This window comes from Amblyomma mixtum, chromosome 3, assembly GCF_055824585.1.
Source record: "Amblyomma mixtum isolate Tamu chromosome 3, ASM5582458v1, whole genome shotgun sequence".
Taxonomy (NCBI): domain Eukaryota; kingdom Metazoa; phylum Arthropoda; class Arachnida; order Ixodida; family Ixodidae; genus Amblyomma; species Amblyomma mixtum.
Window position 1 is genome coordinate 332,776,246 of NC_143014.1, and position 19,316 is coordinate 332,795,561.

The window sequence follows — 19,316 nt, forward strand, 5'->3', positions numbered from 1 at the left end:
ATCAGAGCTCAGAAATCACTTTCGTGAAGAACATTTTGAATCCGATGCTCCGTCAAGATTGTTTTCGAAATTTTTCAGGCTTACATGCTATCCGGCTTCATCTCGAATGTGTTACAAATGCTTCCAATTGGGACGATACAAAAACTTACGGCATTACCATTTTTGCTCACGGAATCATGGCAGCGGAAGTGCAGCTCCAGCTCTTATAGCTTGGTCATGAAGCACACGTCATGAAAAAACCTCATGTATTCTGCGTAACTTGAAATAAAATAAAGAAACAACCAGCGGCAAAAATGGCAATATTAGCTGTAATTTCGCGATTGACGAAACATATTACGCTTGGTTAGTGCATATTCGATATAAAGCATAGGTATGGCCATTGCTATCATACAATAATGGAGTTTGGGAACTGAAGGCAATGTTTTGGGTGCCCATTATAGCATTTGCTTTAGAACAACTGACGCCAAGTAGGAGGAAGAGGAGGAGCAATAAGAGGAAAGCAGGGAGGTTAACCGAAGAATGATCTTTGACACCTGTGGTCTTAAGCTGCCAAGTCAGAGCACATCAATGCAAGGACGCAAGTTTTGTTCCCACACTCGAAAAAGTCAGTTGCTGGGCGAGTTGGAGATGGTATTCCACGACTACAGCGCGACGAACAGGACAAGAAGAAAGGAACACGAAGGGACACAACACAGCCCTGTGCTGTGTACCGGCGCGTTCCTTTCATGGCGTGTTCGTCGCTCTGTACTCATCGAATACCCTTCCGATGACTCGTGTGCCACTGAAAGGTGGAGATGACAGTGGCTCTCGACCACAGCAATTAGCTCCAGGGACCGTGGTACAGCTACACCACTCAAGACGTAGCAGGCAACGTGGAGGCCTGTTGCCCTAGATGAGACTTTCCTGCCCGAGTTGGGATGAAATTGTGTGGTACACTATGTGGGGGAGCGAGACACGGGAGGTGAGCGTTGCTACAAGGAGTAAAGGATAAGACAGTATTTCGTTATTAGACCCAGTGAATTCTTACTCGAAAGCGAAATACAGAAGTATCTGAAAGGCCTGCTACTGAAACAAGACCGGCAGCAGCTAAGCTGCATAAGGCGCCCATGCGCCTTGTCTCTTGACGCTAATTAACCGCACGTATAAGGAAGTAGCAGCTACTGATGTCACTAAGTCCCTGAGGAGGGAGAGAAAGCCTGGTCATCAACAAGTCACGGCCGAAAAAAAAAAGACTACACGCGGTTCCTCTCGTCCTGATGTTCCACATTCCTCTCCAAGCATGAAGATATGTGCAATGTCTTTAAGCCCACTCAATGTGAACAAGCTCGCACGGTCGCGCGCAATGAATCCAGGTCGTGAATCGTCTCGGGCGCCTAGGAAAAGGCTGATCTGTGTTTGGCCGGAGTAAGTCACGTCAAAAGCAAGTTCACCTCACAAAACATGATATTTGTCGCTGCGTGGTAAGTGCCACCTTAATCTACAAGCGTCATCGCGGTGGCTCGAACGGCATAACTAGGCGAACAAATTTTCATATGCGGCCTAGCGGGCGAATGCCAGGAATGAGTGGTGCGGAATGCGAGGCCTCACCTTCGCAGAGCTTACGACGAGAACGACGTCCTGCGCAGGAGAGAACTGCCAACCGAGTTTTACACCTGGCTCCCTAGCTCGGCGAACACGATAGGCGCTCCGGCGCACACGTCGCTCAGCAGGGTCTGCAGCACGAAGTCCTCGTGGACGTGGCTACTGCTTGCCGCAGGTCGCTTGCGTGCACTTCTAGGCAGCGTTGTCGCGCGGCGAGTTGGCGGAAATTTCCAGGCTTGGCTTCGAATGGACGCACGTGAACTTTGCCCAGTTTTTTTCTTCTTCGTCTATCCTCCCACGTAAATAGCACGTGCATGCCGGGTATTGGTGCAGAATGTATTAAGCGCTTCCCCAGAGACACGACCTCTCCTGGCCAACGTAGTCAGCGCATGTGTGACCGGCTTCGAGCTCAGTGTATCCCGCTATGGACAGCACCTGCAGCACTTGCAAACGAAGCTCGGGCTGCGGGAGATAGGCCAATAGAAACACATGTAAGGAAACATGAGAGACACTTGAAGAGATGATTTTGGACCTTTCTTACAACGTGGAGAAGTCGCAAAGCAGAGGTACAATTATGCTCCAAAAACCAACTGCCAAATCAGTTCAATTAATCGTTCAACAAATCAATGAATCAAACAAAGAAACAATCAGTCAGGCATTCAATAAATCAATTGAGCATCAGCATGGAATGAATTACTGTCATAGAGCACCGCTAAAAAATGGGGGCCAACCAGCAACATCACAAGATTATTAACCGAACCAGCATAATAATAATATGGGGCGAACCAGGACGCTCTGCCCCATATTAAGGAGACCTATGAGACCTAATAGAATATTATTCTGCTGTCAATAACTTAACTATAACTTGCCTATTGCGCTCGCATGCATTTTGTGTCACGAATGCGTTTATATTTATACGCAGTAAGGTTAGCAGCCTTGTTCTTTTCGTGCTTAACATCTCTAAAATATAGCATAAACTCCACTCGTGGCTATTAGGATATGTCCGTATCGATGTTTTTGTCCTTTATTCTTGTTGCAGATTTGTAGCTTGTCATTGCAGCTTAGTAGCTTTAATACCCCGCGTCGTCTTCGTGTGTTTTATTTGGATACCGACAATGAATTCTTTGTTGTTTTTGAAGCGATCTGTGCAAGTGTGGCCGGCAGCTTTTAGGCGAAAAACCTTGCCACCGCGGTGCCGCCTTCGTATTGTACGCTACCTATACGGTGGTGGTCAGATCCATCGTCCAAGTCGAGTAAAGCGTTTACAGAAGAAAATAATTATGTGAAGGCGCCATATTAGCGGAGTAAGATCGGCTGTTGTCACACAACGTCGCCGTGCTTCTCTCTCCGGCGTCATCTACAAAAAATATTTCTCTGGTGTGTCTAGCGACTGTAAGAAAAAAAAATATCCTCGGGGCACTCGAGTCTGCTTACGTGGAGGAATACGAAAGCATGTGTTTTGAGGAAAGGAGAGGTTTTTGAGCAAAGATAAGGGGCGCAGTAGCTGTGGCAAGCTAGCCTCCAACTTCACATCTCGACAACTCGGTGGACACCTGAACCGCACCTTGAGGGAAAATATCTTAGAAGGCATGTAATTGAAGCCGCATATGTCCATGGCCCCAACCCCCCCCCCCCCCCCCCCCCACCTCAAGCTGACCTCCAACTTTACTAAAACATGTAAGCTATATGCAAACATAAATTCTAAGACACTACCTGGAATGCCGTAAGATGAACAGTTGCTCAAAATTTTGGTGAATGCATTCGGGAATATTGCCACCACATTAAGGTCAACCAATGACATCGCTGGGTTTTCATCCGCACCTGCGATATCGTTCTGTTGCTCAAAGCAGCGTCGTCGCTTCGGCGGTCGCGGTTTTGCGCCGCGCGTTTCTTTTCCATAATTTGTCTTCACTCCTGTCTGTGCGTGGTAGTGATTGTGACGTCATCACTCTCGAAATTTTGCGTTATACTGTCACGTTATCTCGCACGCCCGCGGCCGGGTTCGATTCCCAACCAGACCTCAATTTTCTTTTCTCATTTTTATTCTAACCTCGCATTACTTACGTGATGTCACATACCTAGTGACGTCACAGGGGACCAAGTTCCAGCGAGATATTCTGCGGACACTTCCGGCGTCAACACAGCCACCACACAGGCATCAATATAATCTCGTCCAGCGAGGTCGCGCTAAGCTGCAGTCTGCGTCCCGCACCCCGAGCATGGCATTGTCACAGTGAGCCTACACCTGCTTCCTAGACAGGCCAGATCACAACAGCGCACTGTGCATCGCGCTCTCTTAAAACACTATTATTACAACAACGATCATGGGCTATATACAACTCTTCCCCAAAGTATTTTACGGACACTGAGGACTCCTGTATGGAATTTCTTCTCAGGAGTAAAATCTATTCTATGGCTCTTGGTAGACGTGCTGATGCTTTTATGGCAGCGAAATGCACATTTATTTAAGAGATAATTGGGCTTTTAAATGAAACAATTTTTTTTTTCTCCCCCCGCTCCACTCAGAAACATCACGTGAAGACCCCCTTGACTCCTGTATCACCACTTGGAAGTAAATAAGGGTGCATCTGGGATCCTGACAAAACTTCCTCCAAGTTGTCACGGTCTGCAGCTCCCAACAACGGCCGGTGGCAGGGATATACCTGTAGTTCATATCTTTAGCTTTTTCCGTCTTACAAAAGCTCAGTTATGACTAAACTGGCCTTTTTTTTTCATTAGAGCGCGGTAATGTATCGACGAAGGACGCCAACTTCAGTCCGTCCTCAGTGTCCTCTTAAAGCAGCAATCGTCCTAAAAGTAATCGACAAAAAATATAAATGACGTATAACACACACCAGGCATACATAACTAAACTGCGTTTTAAAAATATTAATTGAAATTACATTACTAGTTACTTTCTCAACAATCGCACGAATGTAACTCGATTATGTTACCAATACCGGTGACAAAAAGTAATGGTATTGCGCTACAATTTTCAGACAGGTATAGTGTAAATACCTTCTAATTTTTGCTTAATTTTTATACATTCAATAAAGTACATTGGTCACAGCTGCTGCAAGCCTTTCATATTTCTTGATTCATTGCACCGCAGGAGCAACTGAGCCTCACAGATAATTTAAGAAAGGTTCTGATTAGCCATGCTGAATAGCCTCTGCTCTTCTGCATTAGGGCAGCTCATTGCCAGAAAGCATTTTAAGCCATGACTACAATTAAAAAACGGTGCGATCACTGTCGTCGCTGTTCTTCAGGTGGCAAAATTCTTTGTTCGATGAGTCATAGAGTCGTGCCCAATGGACTTGGAAGAAGTCGGCGTTCGCGCCACTGGTGCAGTGTTTTCTTGTTCGGAGGACTGTGGCCACAGATTGAACGAAACCCAGTCCTGGCGTCGCACTAAGTAGTGAGTCATAGCAAAATTTCAAAATTGCTGTACCGCTGAGTCGTGTGCGCTATTTCGCTGAACTTACAAAACAATCGTCTGATCAAGAGAGAAATATAGATTAAAAGAAACCATAATTTCGCCCTCGAAACGCGGCGTGAGCATTCTTTGGTCCTCCTACCAAATTCCGCCCCAGCCAACATTCTTCCTCCCTCATTTATTCTCCACTAATGTAACTTTTCGAAAGATGAGCAAAACAAAGAAAACACAAGCACGAAAAACAGTCGTCACTGTCACTGAACTTCGGATAGAGACGTGCGGCGAACCCAGATCCTTGTTTCCCGGAGGTGCCTCCCTCGCTTGAATCCTTGAAGCAGGTTGTTCGTTCTCGAGGCGGTACTGGCCTGCTCGTCAGCCTTCGTTAGGGAATGCTTCCGCCATCTGCCGTTGCACCTGCCCCCCGGGCCTCGCAGCGGCGAGCGCACCCGGCCACCGCTGTGCCCTTGCCCGATGTAACCATATATGAGCCGCTTCCTAACCTCTCTTCAACTCCGAAAGCAGTGATCTGTCCTTCGGCGCCTTACGTCTTGGTGCTTGTCATATCCTGTCGACACGCCCACTCTTTTACCCTTCGTACACTCGCGGGCAGCGGCAGGACAGCACTCGCACGCACAAATCTTTTTACGAACGCACGGTCCTATGCCCAACTTTGTCAATAGCTGCCGATCCGCTACACCAGTCCAGGTGTGTATCGGATCTTTCCTACTTTCGAACAGCACTACTCTGCATACGAAAAGCGAAGCTTTGCCAACACAACGAGCAGTGGCGCGTTAGTGAGCAAAGTAATTTCAAAAGCAGTTTATTTCGTTCGGTGCTAAATGACTACCCCAAATTACTTCATAAGCAAACTACAACAGTAATAACTACCTTTCCGATTACTAAGAAATGCAATTAAATTAGTGTAACTTTAATACAGCAATACAATTACTTCAATATCAGACACAAGGCTCCGTTTCACAACATGCCCGCAAGACGAAAGACTCCGGAGATCTCCTGTCTGCTTGCCTAACGTTTCGGAAGGGAACCCGATAGGCCAGATCGCCGTTGCCTCTCACTCGTAGCGCCTACTCAACTTCATTCATGTGGGGATATGCAGCGAAGGTAATGCACCGCTTCCTTAAGCTTATGAAGAGGACGCAGCGAAAGAGCTCGGCTGCACATCACCGGCTACAACACGCCGGAAAACCCTTGACTCGTCGCTCAGGATGATCGATTAATCGAATCCTCCGAAATTCACTACTCTCGTGATACGCGTAGGCTGTCACCTGCGTAAACGTTGAGAGATTGCATTTCGACAGGAAAGGAGTACGGGGCAACGTTTTTATATTAGGTCAGTTGGGGAAGAGCGCGCGCTCGCCATGTAGACGGAGCGGGCCCCTTCCGTATCCCGCTCAGCGGCGGCGCTGCGGTCGCGTTAGGATTGCTGCTTCTGGGTTCGTCTGGTATTTCTCCGAGCAATCCGTGCTGAACGGCAGATGAAATCAGCTTTCGCATCAATGCAAAGGCCTTAAAGCAGCTCAGAACAGCTGGTTTAATGATAGTTACACACCGAAATAAAATAAAAGCCGTGGTTGTAGTCTCGGGAAAAAAATGGTTAAACTAGGCAATCGGCTTGAGCCGACTGACGGACGTCGGCGGCTGCTTCGCGCTGACGCTCCGGCGCGGCCCTCTTAACACGAACCATATTCGAGACGGTTTTGCGTTGTCGCTTCCAATAGGGCTAGTCTATACCTCAGTCGGGTATATTTCGACACACGGCTGCGCTTTTCAAGCAGGCGTGCCCATGGTCACTCTAAGTGCATGTTTAGGCCGGCTCATAAATTGAGTGCAAGAATGTATTTACAAAACGACCAACTACAACATGAAAAATGTATCCTTAATCACCTTTCAGAGTTGCAACTGCCCTTTTTATGCGATTAGGCTCCGCGATGATACCTTGCTTCCGATCGGTAAACTCGTCTCACTTCTGGGATGTCTAACTTTACCCTTAATGTCCTTAACAGCTGGGAAGAGGTTTGTAAGGATGGAAGAGAAATAAGCTCAAGGTTAAGTGAAATGCAAGGAGCACAGTTCAATACAAATCAATCAATCAATCAATCAATCTTTATTTTGCATATTTAGTACAAATAAAAACGCAGGGAGTGGGGACAAAAAGCTGCTCTGAGGCAAGCTTGACTGGGTCCCCACCCCCTTTACATGGCAGTTTGTGCAGCAGTTATGCATGAAATGTTGAATGTTTAAAAGAGAACAATTCACAGCACATGCGATTTTCGCGCAGGAAATGAATAATGTTACAAATGCAGTCTTGTTACAATATAAAAAAATACAACAAAAATGCAACAAAACTCGCGTGAAAAATATAAAGTCAAAGCATCTTCTTCTATAATCTTTATTTGATGCATGTCTTTAAGCACTATGGATTCATTTATTTGCCCATGAAGCCAGTCTACATCAACTTCACCTTCTCTCTGACCGAGGCAATTGTGCCACAAGCAGTTAACTGTTTGCTAGCATCCTTTGCTGCAAAGTGCATTCTCAAGACTATGTAGTACTTGAGAAGTTCTGCTGTCAGAGTGTCCCTGTGGGTACAGCACCCAACTCCTAGCACACCAGAGCCTTTGAGTAAATCCAGAATTTCCCAGAAGGTGTCTACACAGAGGCTGTTTTCTTGCAGGAGAGCGGAGATCTTGCTTTCAATGCTTCTAAACATGTTGAATAGCTCCCACGAGGGATATTTAAGGCAGCCTTCCTTGAATTCTCTTTCCAGAGTTAAAAAAGCTTCTGGCCACTGCGTATGTGATGACTGAATTTTGCTGATGCAGGCAGCACACTTCTCGTGCTTCAAAAAGGAGTGCACAAGATAACCACATAAGTAGTACACAACACAGTCCTGTGCATCAGGCATGCTGTATCCATGATCTGGAGCAGTGCTTCCCTTAGCCGGAACATCCTTTGAAGGACTGCAGAGCTTGGAAAGTTTTAACGTGATCACATTTTGGAGTTCTTCATGTGTTGCCAGGCGTTCTTTCTTTACTGCCTTCATGGTTTCTTGAACAGCAGCAAGCACGAGTGTTGGCTCTGCCGCAACATTGCCAGTGATGCAAGTCTTTATGGGCGTGTACAGGCTTAGAAGTCTGTATATGTACGAGAAGCTCACGATGGTTGGGTGGTCTTCATCCCCTCCAAAGCTTCTAGTGACTCCAAAAAATCTCTGAAAGTCAGAGAAAATATTAAGTGAAGTCTGCTTCGCCAGAAAATTTACAAACATTTGCACCTCTGTAATAGCAGATATGTAACGTTGCATAAAGTTTCCAGATTTCTTACCTCCAAGGGGTCCTGCTTCAGTTTTCCAGTCAGAACATATTGCGCTCCTTGGGAAAGCAGGTCGGTGATCAGGTCTAGGACAGATGCCATAGTCACTCGGAGAGACTCCATGGTCACTTGTGACGCAAACATGACAGTTCCTTTCCTGATGTTGTTCTCCTCAGTTGCATTTACGAGCCCGAGGAATTCTTTTATGACCTTAAAAACAAACCGGCATGTAACATTCATTAGTATATCCAAAAAAAGTTACATTCCATTAGGCTAATTTTTACATACCTCAATTTCTTTCGATGAGCTTCGGATCCCAAACCGTGGCAGCTTCACATTTAGGGCATCAAAGAGATTGTTCACCAATGATGTGAACTGAGCTGTTCCATCACAATTTTCCTGACCGGGCTGTTGAAGTCTTTTGTACACTTTTAGGCCGATTGCACCCGATTACAGTGCTACGGCTGAAAAGCTGTAGAGTACGAAGTTCCGACAGGTTAAGCACATGCATGGAAGAATTTGGACCAACTGCAAACAATATTTGTATGCACCAACCTGCACAGCCAGTCTCACATTCATTTTCCTCAAATTGTCAGGGTTCACATGCTCCTTTGTCAGTTTCGGTACCACACGAAGCTGCTGTTTGCTCTCGACTTCCTGCAGTACACGGTAATGATCGAAGTTGACCTTGTGTTCACCAATCTGTAAGTAAAAATATATAGAAAATATTATTTGAGAGTAGAAGCAACTACCTTAGGTGTGCAGGAAAACCTTAGTTCAAGCTAACCTAAGAACAGTTTATACTCACCATGCCGTATTTGTGGCGAAGGAGATGGTTCCTCACACATTTAATGATATGAGGCACATCACAAAGGAAGTACAGCCACTTGTCGGGATCGCATGGGTGCTCAGTTTTGTGCTTGGGTGCATGAAAGTTGCCTGTGATGCCGAATGTTGACCACATGGCCTTGTTTGTGCTTGCTCCATCACTGATAACTGCTACTACTGTGGCCTTTTGTTTATGAAGCTGTATGATGGCTTCTAAAACTATCCTTGCCAGGACTCCCCCAGGAGCAGCACTTTTTGTTGCAAAGCTGGCGATTGGTTGCACCCACGAATGAAAGAGCGGCACAATTGATCTGCCACTGCAATTGACGGAAATAAACTACAATGGCAACCCATGCACACATTTAAGTTGTCAACATAGTTCAGAAAGGACGACACTTTTTTCAAGCTCGAGAGCTGCAGTTGATTTCCCGAACCGCACTCGGTATATACACACGGAGGAACAAGCTTTCCCCTTGAGCTCACAGCAACAGTGAAGTCTTTCTTCACAACTACAGCCCTGTCAATAGTAACAATACCGTTGCTTGCAGCAATTTTTAAGAAAATTACTTCCTCCGTCACGAGCTCCACATTCCAGGACTCAAACTTTGAGCGCCCTTGGAATGCAGGAATCCAAGTTGTTTCATCTGACTCCAGTTCTGCTTCGGAAGGGGTCCCAGTTTCATCGGGAACGACATTTTCGCAGTTTACGTAGCACGCATTATTACTTTCCGACAAGGGAACATCGTGATTCACTGTATCTCTTCGTTTCGGGGGTTTCCTTCCCGGCTTCGATGCCTTTGGCTTTGAGAGGTGCACAGGAATATTTGGAAACATTCGTGGCACCGCACCTGGCTTAAGAGTCCACCGTCCTCGTGGAATTCGAACAGTGCTACCGTTAACGGTGTGCTCGTAGCAAGTGATCAGGTCCTCCGGCTCAAAATGTACATCGCAAATGTACGTCTTTGCTGTCACCTTGAAGGCTTTTCGCGGAATGGCAGCTGCCCACGCCCTGAGCACTTCGGGGTCATTCGGAGGTTTGAAGAAGTGGCGCAGACCGCACGTTTTTTCTTCCGAAGCATATCCACTTCGGCAGCCCGGCGCGCTGCACGTCGGCATGTTGATAACGCGTCAAGCTTGGACTACAACACAACGGCACACGATCATCATGTCACATTCCTAGAAAGAAACACAGAAAGACACAGTGCGAGTGAAGTAACTGTTTTGAGCGCGCACCAGCGATCGACACCGAAAAAATGCACAGCAAACAAGGCACCGAAATCGGCTGGCACGGCTGCAGCGGGCGACGGCCTCTTTCCACGCCAATCTCAACGCGACGCCAGCGCCACTGCTCGGCTAGGATACGCGTTAGGGCCGCCTCCGACGGGGAGTTTTCCAACTGACCTAATCTAAAAACGTTGGTACGGGGTTTGGTTTACTTTACGGCGCTCTCTCTTTGTGGAAGGGTTGTTTAGCGCCGTCAGATGTCGCTTGATTTTATGACGTGCGCATCAGTTATCGCGTGGCTCGTGAGCACGCCGTCCCTCAGGCGCTCGCAGCCACGTGGAGGTGAGTAACCCGGAGCAGTACTATGAAGTCAACATCCGCTGACGTTAGTCGTCGCAAAGTCAAGCGCTAGCACCGACAACATGAAGTTGCGGAGCTGCACCTCGATGAAGCGCAGCAAAAGCTTCAAATGCAACAGGATTCTAACACTGCAGCTCCCGGTACGGATATTGTGAAAAAAACTGACTTGGATCACAAAGTGCGCACCTGAGACGCTATAGATAAAGCGCTTATCCCAATGGTACCACGCCTAAGTACTCTATGCCTCCGCATACAGAAAGAAGGGCGCGCTACCCACATCTTGCACTTCCTTAATCATGCCACAGCGGAGATCCTCCGCAGTATTACAAAGCTCTCCAAAAGAAATCAGGAATCCACGGATGCTGACAGCCTCCGGCTTGTTCAGGTGCTAGTCATCAGGCGTACAACATATTCCTCCCCATATCAACTCAAGCCTAGACATTCTGTCAATATTCTGATGCTGAAAGCCTATGAGCGATTAATCGGCCTTAATTCATACACGTCTACCGAGAAGCTCCTCGCCTTGGGATGCCAAATTACTAGAGAATTAGTACGGGCCCACCTTGCAAGCAATATTAAGCGCTTGACTTTCTACACCACCGCATGTGACTTGCAGCAGCGCCTGCCCTATCCACTCTCTACTGACCACTACAGCACCCAGACCGCACTGTCACCAGCTAGCCACGACCACCCACATATCGCACCTATTCCGAGAAATATGCACTCCCACTACCACACTGGACGAAGAAAGGGGCGAGCCAACGCACTGGGTCGCTCGCACACACAACAGATAGCCACAGGCCCGTAAAGCTACGTAGTTGACTCCCCTCACAGCAAAGCCACCACCCGCATCGCAATAGCCCAAGCGCTAGGTACGGTTGTGGCAGCAAGCATCCATCCCAACCCCCCCTTCCTTCCAAGCGTACGAAGCAGCGCCAAAGGGCTTGCCGTCATCTTCAGCCCCACGACTACCACCACATACGCCATCACATACACGCAAGCAGCATGTCGAAGCAGGCCCAAGGGCGTCGTATCCCCGTGTGCGTCAGGATCCTCATAATACATGCCACCACCTCATCCAAGGTCGTACTGGTATGGACCTCCGAACTATGAGCACTTCCTTGCAACCAGCGTGTACATGCTGCGGGCGCGCAACCACCATCGACTGCACAGACACTCGCCAGAGGCAGTACCGAATCAGTCGCAAAGCCTGTACCAGCATCAAGGTATGTGCAGGTACACAACCGAAACATGGCTCTCGAGCTATATTGCAGATCATGAAATCTTCGAAGGTGAAAGTGCTTAGAAATTTTTTCGTTGTAACTGTGTTTTGCATCCTGGTGGCGGGGTACTGATCTCCGTACGTGATGGTTTGAGATCTTGTGTTTTAGATATTGCTTCATCTTTAGAAATTGTGTGTGCACGTGTCACTCTCAGGTATCGTGACTATTTTTTGCGTGTGTTATCGCGTGCCCACTTCGTCCATTTCATTTATTTCTGATCTACATAATGTATTAAATGAGTTAAAGGTGCACTGAAGAGGAATCTGAACTCGTCTTTTTGCCGCGGAAACTCGATCTACACGATCCGAGCATTCTTAAAACTTTGACTTATTGCCCTGTGCAGCCGATTTCCCTAATTAAATCTAATTAACGTGCGGCTGCCGCCTTTATTTTTTGAATTCTCCCCTTACGATGGGCGCAGTCGACCAACGCGTGGAGTGCCTTTCAGCCAGCTCCGTGGAGGCTTTGCTTTCGCTTTATTTTGTTTTTTAGGTTGCCGTGAATAAACAGTTTCATTCGCAGATAATATAGCCGCAAAATAAGCCCGCAAAAATAAAAATACGCGCGGACTATTTGCTTCTACGGACTGCTACGTATTACTCCACCGATGGCAGAGCGGCAAGCCGCCACGGGTCTGGGTGAAAGGCACTCCACGCGTTGGTCGACTCCGCCCACCGTACGGGGAGAATTAAAGAAAAGGCGGGAGCCCGACGTTAATTCGATTTAATTAAAGAAATCCGCTACACAGGGCAATAAATCGAGGTTTCTAAAAATGCTCGGAACGTGTAGATTGAGTTCCCGCGGCAAAAAGACGACTTCAGATTCCTCTTCACTGCACCTTTAATTGTGCGGTTCCCCGAAATAAGCAACTGGTGCACTCGGTGGCTGATGACATTAAACGTTTCAAAATGCAAGTACATGACAGTATCACGTAAACGCAATAGCTTAAATTACCAATATTCTTTAAGGTCAATCCCCCTAACACAAGTCGAGTCCTACCGAATAACAATCACTAGCAAACTTTCATGGTCCGAGCACATCTTAAACATAGTAGATGAAAGTTCGAAACAGCTCAACAGACTGAGAAGGTACCTAGCCGTGTCCCCTCCATTCATCCGCAAACTCGCTTGTGAAACATTCATTCGTACTAAACTAGAATACAAAAGACTGAGAAGGTACCTAGCCGTGTGCCCTCCATTCATCCGCAAACTCGCTTATGAAACATTCATTCGTACTAAACTAGAATACAACAGACTGAGAAGGTACCTAGCCGTGTCCCCTCCATTCATCCGCAAACTCGCTTATGAAACATTCATTCATACTAAACTAGAATATGCCTCACCCATTTGGAATCCGCACCAGTCATACCTAATTGAAGCATTAGAATCAGTACAAAGTCGTGCAGCCCGATTTATTATTTCATGTTATGATCGCAGGACCAGTCTTTCTGGCATAAAATCATCGCTTGACATACCGCCGCTATCTTTTCGCCGTACAATTTTCCACCTCTGCCTTATCCACAAGTTAAACTACAGTTTTTCTCAATTGCACTGCACACTTCTACTCCCTCCCAACAGAACGTCTAGTCGTCTTTTTAACAGTCTGAGCCTACAGCGTTTACATGGTTCCACCAATGCCTTTCAAAAATCCTTCCTGCCATCCGCCATTAAACAGTGGAATGAGCTACCTGAGACAGTTGTAACTGAGCGCGATCCAAATAAATTCAAAACCCTGCTTTTACCTTATTTTTATCCTTAGCGCACTTACAGTGTAATGCCCGACACTTCTGAGTACCCCGCCTGCAAGCGTTACATTGTTGAACCCTTGCCTGCAAATCAATGTTCCCGTTTTCCTCCTCTTGATTTAGCTTGATGGCCACAGTGTACCTGTGATTGTTCCCTCTTTCATTTTTTAATGCTCTTTTAACAATTATCTTGCCTTCTTCACTGTTATATTCCAAATGTTTCTATTGTTTTTTATTTCGTTTTTTGCTCCCCCTTATGTAATGCCCCGCCTAGGGGTCCTTGAGGGAAAATAAATGATGATGATGATGAACACAGCACATGCCACATCGCATGCCAGTATGGAATGAGTTCCTTCTCTTCATCGCCCTGCAACCCCGTTATTAAGGCGGCAGTCTTTAATGGCTCATTCTCCCGTCCGTCCGGCGTTACATCCAGCGCCTGGGGTGAGTTCTCTACGAGAGCAGCTGCCAAAAGGTGACGTCATCTATGACGGGTGTCCACCGAGTATGTGAGACAGTTACTGCGTCATTTCCTTTCCTCAAATACAATTTTCATTTTCTTCATTACGGTCCCTCTTTCTCTTTCTTCTTTCACCCCACTTCCTCCCTTCCTCTACGGTGCTGTTCGGGTGTCCACCGAGATGACAGAGAATCACTGTGCCATTTCCTTTCCTCAAAAATGCGTTGCGTTCAAAGGTGTTTTCAACGTGCAAGCATCGCGCCGACCGGCCGATGCCGTTCCATGGACTCCCTGGCAGCGTTGCATCACGCTGGCGCGTTCCACTCCTAAAGGCGAAGCATAAGCGTCATTAATTAGTAATTAGTCAGTAATAAGGTGTGACGTCATCCAGTGGTGAAATCACCAGTGCCCCAGAGGCAGTCAAAGTGGTGCGGAAAACGCTTTCGCCTCTACGCACTTTAGACAGCCAAAGTCCCCCTGAATTTTTTTGCGGGCACGTATGCGCGTGTGCGGCTAAGCTGCATTGAAGACCATGTCCAGCCTGGTGAGCAGTGGGATCGCGGACGCACCAAGCTCTAACTCACCTTAGCTGGCTTCTCCAGAATCATTGGTGCTACGTTCTTGGTCTACACGGCCAGCTTCTTTATGTTTCTTTATGTTTTGCTGTTCCCAGCACAGAAACGCCAATTCTGTGATATTGAAGGTACTTTTTCATGGTTATCCCTGATCTGAGGTCTTTGGAGAAATTCGAAAGCAAGTGCAATGAATGTGATCTAGCAGAAGTTCTGAGTGCACTGTAAAAGGTTCTTGGAACAACGGTGTCAAGAGTTCAGTGGATACGCCTATGGGTATACGCCTGGAAACCAGTGGCTCTGGGCTTATGGCACGTAGCTCCTAAGCCAAATTCGTACAATTGAATCCTTGCAGCGGAGACCGCATTTCCGTGGATGCCAAATCTGACACCGGCCGTGTGAAGTGCGATGGTCTAGCACCGTGAAGAACCGTAGATGTTCGAAATCGGAACGGAGTCAGCCACTACGCGTTGCCCAGAGCCCACGTTCAGCTTACAATTGCATACCATGCACACCAAAGAGACCGTGCCGAAGGGAGAAGCATAGCCTCAAAATGCTCGAGAGTAGTTGTAGATTGGATAGTCTCTACATATCGTTAGATGTAAGTTGTCTCTGCACAAGTATTCCAAAGAGCTGCGTGGGGTGTCGGGTATATCTTACAAGTGACGTGTGTGCAAAGGTCACTTTCCTGTCCTTGGGGAGAGTTTTGTGTGCTCCCGGAGATTCAGTTGTTTGTAGGCTCTAGTGTAATAATTCCTTGTGATTGTATGCTTATGTTTATCACCATCTTCCCCGCCATGCACTCGGTCCGTCAAACCACGACCGGCAGTGTAATTCGCTGTTATTACCAGGCAAGGAAATGTGCCTCGGAGCCTAAACAATCGTAGCCGCTTTAGCCGCGTGTCGTTGTATTAAACTTTGGTATGCGGGCAGCGAAATTGTACCCATGGCGTAATTTCGAAATGCATTTTTTGAGTCCGTAAAATTTTACCACCTTTGATTGGAAAGAAGCACCTAGCTGCTAAAATTTTGTGCGCCTGGTCTACGACAACCACAGTGATGTGCCACCTATCCTTATATTCGGCCGCGTCAACAAAGACCACCCTGGGTAGTCTGTCGAATTTTGTCTGCAATGCTTTGGATCGTTCTCTTCGTCTTTTTCTTTCAATAAAGACTGCATGCATTGGCGGATGATGATCTGTTCTGTGAGAGTTTGCGAATAATTCGGGCTCTCAACCTGCTCAGGAACGTAACGTAGACAAAGCTTGTCTAGCACTCCTTGTCGGAGACGAAAAGGGGCGACAAGATGCGGCGCCATTCGACACGCGATTTCCCCGGCCAAGGACCCTTGTGCATATGTGTGCGCGCGTGTGTATATGTGTGCGCGCGAGGAGACCAAGCGGCAGGCGCCCGAAAGGGGATCCCGCGGCCGTTCCCCCGCGACCGTCCAGTGAACCGGGCGGCGGGCTTTGAGGTTGGGCAGCGCGGTTGCCCGTCGCCGTTTTCTGGGAACTGTACTACTGTCCAAGGTCGGAGAGGCGGGAGCGGCGGCGGAAGAGGGAGAAAGGAGGACTCGGCTCGGCATCGAAGGGACAGTGCTTTGTGAGACGCTCAACGGAAAAGTCGTGCTTCCAATCTCTCTGTAAAGTTTTCTTGTTTTACCGTTCGGCCAATTAAACCAGTTGCTAATTTTTACCGGAGTTCCTTCATTGTGAACGAATCTAACGAACGCGTACGTAGAGCACGTACCCTCTCACGTACAATAGAAACACTCCTCACCCTTACAAAAATGAGTGATGAGTTGCTGATTAAAAGTTAGTGACATTAGACATCACGCTCATCACGAGTTTCTGATTACTTTTGTGTTTGTGATGTATTGGGGAGGAAAATTGGACACCGATTTTCTGATTAAGACGTGATGCCTTTTCTCCTGTTAAGATTCTGACGTATTTGTGATGCATTTACTTTGAGTTCATGATACATTTCTGCGTCTTTCGTGATGAAAGCTGGCAACTGATTTTCTGATTAAGATGTGATGCTCATTGTTTAGTTGTGATTCTGATTGATTTGTGATGAATATGCACTAAGTTCCATTTCTGTGTCATTTTTGGTGCATAGCAATGGTTTATTATGCGTTTCCACATCATGTGTGATGCACTTAATGTATTAAAATAACACAGTGGCAAAGTGCCTACCCAGAAAGGAAATGACACTAGCCACCGACACTTGACAAACAAGAAATCTGGTTTCTTACTTTAATTCACACGAAATCATAGACGACAGCGTGTTCTTCAGCTGGACCAGAGTAGTATCGAATTTGCCGCAGACGTATGCTGAAATAGAAAAAATTAAAATGAAATGATGGTTATATACTGGCGACGATGCAGAACTATGACCATGACCTGCATGCACCATATTCAACATTCAGTAATATTGTGATGGTGAAGGCACAATTGAAAGGTGCATAATTTCTTGAAGCTTCACATCTCTTGCTCTAACCACCGGTGTGTTAATTAAAAAGGTAATTATTCAGTTTAACTACCCACCTAATTAGCATTGCTTCCAAGATAACTAACTTCATTTGTTGCTGACAACATTCCCGAAAAAATTGCCTTTCTACTTCGACCACCCTATTTTTAGAAATTTTCGGACCGCATTTGCCAGAACGCTTGATGCATAAACGCACAAGGGCACACGCATTATGAAGCTATAAAAGCACCTTTATACGGATATCTCATCAATAGAACGTGATTTTTCCTAACTCATTCGATCACTTGTTGTGCAAAGATGGTAGAAAAAAAAAATCTCTGCCTCTCCCGTAACCGAGAATAGAGTAAGTTTACGGGCATAACACATTGGTTGTAGATGGTACTAGCCAAAATCTTGAAATCTTGAACACACCACACCACACTCTTCTTGTTGCGTCGAAGCGATCGCCTGCAATAGTGCGGGCTTAGGTAGGCAGCCGCGAACCGTGGCGGCCTTGTAGCTTTCGGGAGCGGCCGCATAATCATGGCGTTGCACTCGCAAAGCGATCGCTTTCCGCAAGACGCTTCCTATCTCTCCTTTCATCAGGCTCCATTGCTCGGCTTAAGCAGCTGTGACGGTGGCGGCAATGAAATGCAGGACAATGCAGAAGCGTACGCGGACACGACGAGACGCAGGCCTGACAAGAATGTATCTGCAGCGCGACCGCATTCTCCGCGAGCGTGTATACATCTGCCTGCCAAAGGGGGAACCTTCTTGAGCTGAAGGCCCAGCGGCCGGTCTTTTACATGCGTCAGTGTGGTACCGCAGCGCCATCCTTGGGGACGGCGCGGAAGCGCGGCCCTCTCTCTTAGAGTCTCGTTAAATCTCGTACGGTGCCCGGATGCTCTCGTTTCAGTGCCCGGATGAGTGGAACTCAGTGCCCGGATGTTGGCTCTCGGTCTCGGTGTGACGTCACCACACTTCCGACAACGGGAGCTAAAAGCATTTCATGCTTAAAAACTGCTGCCTAGTTGATACGTTTAAGCTGAAAAGTGGATTGGGCAAGCCGATCCATCACTAGAAGAGAAAAAATGAGCCGCCGCGGTGGCTCAGTGGCTATGGTGCTCGGCTGCTGACCCGAAAGACGCGGGTTCGATCCCGGCCGCGGCGGCTGGAATTTCTTTGGAGGAGAAATTCTAGAGGCCCGTGTACTGTGCGATGTCAGTGCACGTTAAAGAACCCCTGGTGGTCGAAATTTCCGGAGCCCTTCACTACGGCGTCTCTCATAGCCTCAGTCGCTTTGGGACGTTAAACCCCTAAAACTAAACTAAACTAAGAAAAAATGAGATCCACAACACGAAGCACATGATAAACATTTCACTTCTTTCTTTTCAAGTAGTCACCGACACAAGCAAAATAAATACACTAAGGAGCCCATTGAAACCCTTGGCAAATCACATCCAGATGCACAGTCAGTAATGGGACAGTATTTGAAACAGGGAGGACTGAAAGATGTGTCAGTAAAGCCACTTTTACTTGTGCTGTGCTTTTGCTACGACCTTACTGACACATCTTCCAATACAACTTGCATCACATTCATGTTACCTGTTGCGTCATGGCGCTCCAGTCCATCTGCTTTTTGATGTCGGATAGCTGGTTACCTTCCTCCGCTTTCCTGCTCTTGTTCTTTGTGTTTGCCAAGGGCTCCGATGAATTCCTGGATGCATTCTTTGCGTCTCAGTGACTACTTAAAAAAAGTGATACGTTTATCATGCTTGGGAATTCTGTCCAATAAAATCTGTTCCTTTTCTTTGTGTTCGTTTCTTGCTGTGATTGCAAACATTCCTAAAACATTTTATATGTACTGTCACACTCAGTATGACTTGCAATGTGAGAGCGTGTTGCCGCAATGCTTCTATGCCCAGCACTGCCCGAAAGGAACACAAAGTATTTAGACGATGCTGGGGTTGCCCGAAAGCACGGCGCAAGAAACCTTTAGGAGCGGAAACTCTGCTGTTTGCGGCGA

General features: G+C 47.1%; 1 protein-coding gene across 1 annotated transcript; it reads right to left on the reverse strand.

Annotated features, from left to right (window-relative positions):
• Positions 1–9,511: 9,511 nt before the first annotated feature.
• Positions 9,512–10,294, reverse strand: LOC149355976 (uncharacterized; the record flags this gene model as incomplete). The annotated part of the gene is made up of 1 exon (XM_089577722.1): positions 9,512–10,294. A coding segment is annotated over exon 1 (783 nt), but the record flags the coding sequence as incomplete, so codon positions are not given.
• Positions 10,295–19,316: the final 9,022 nt, after the last annotated feature.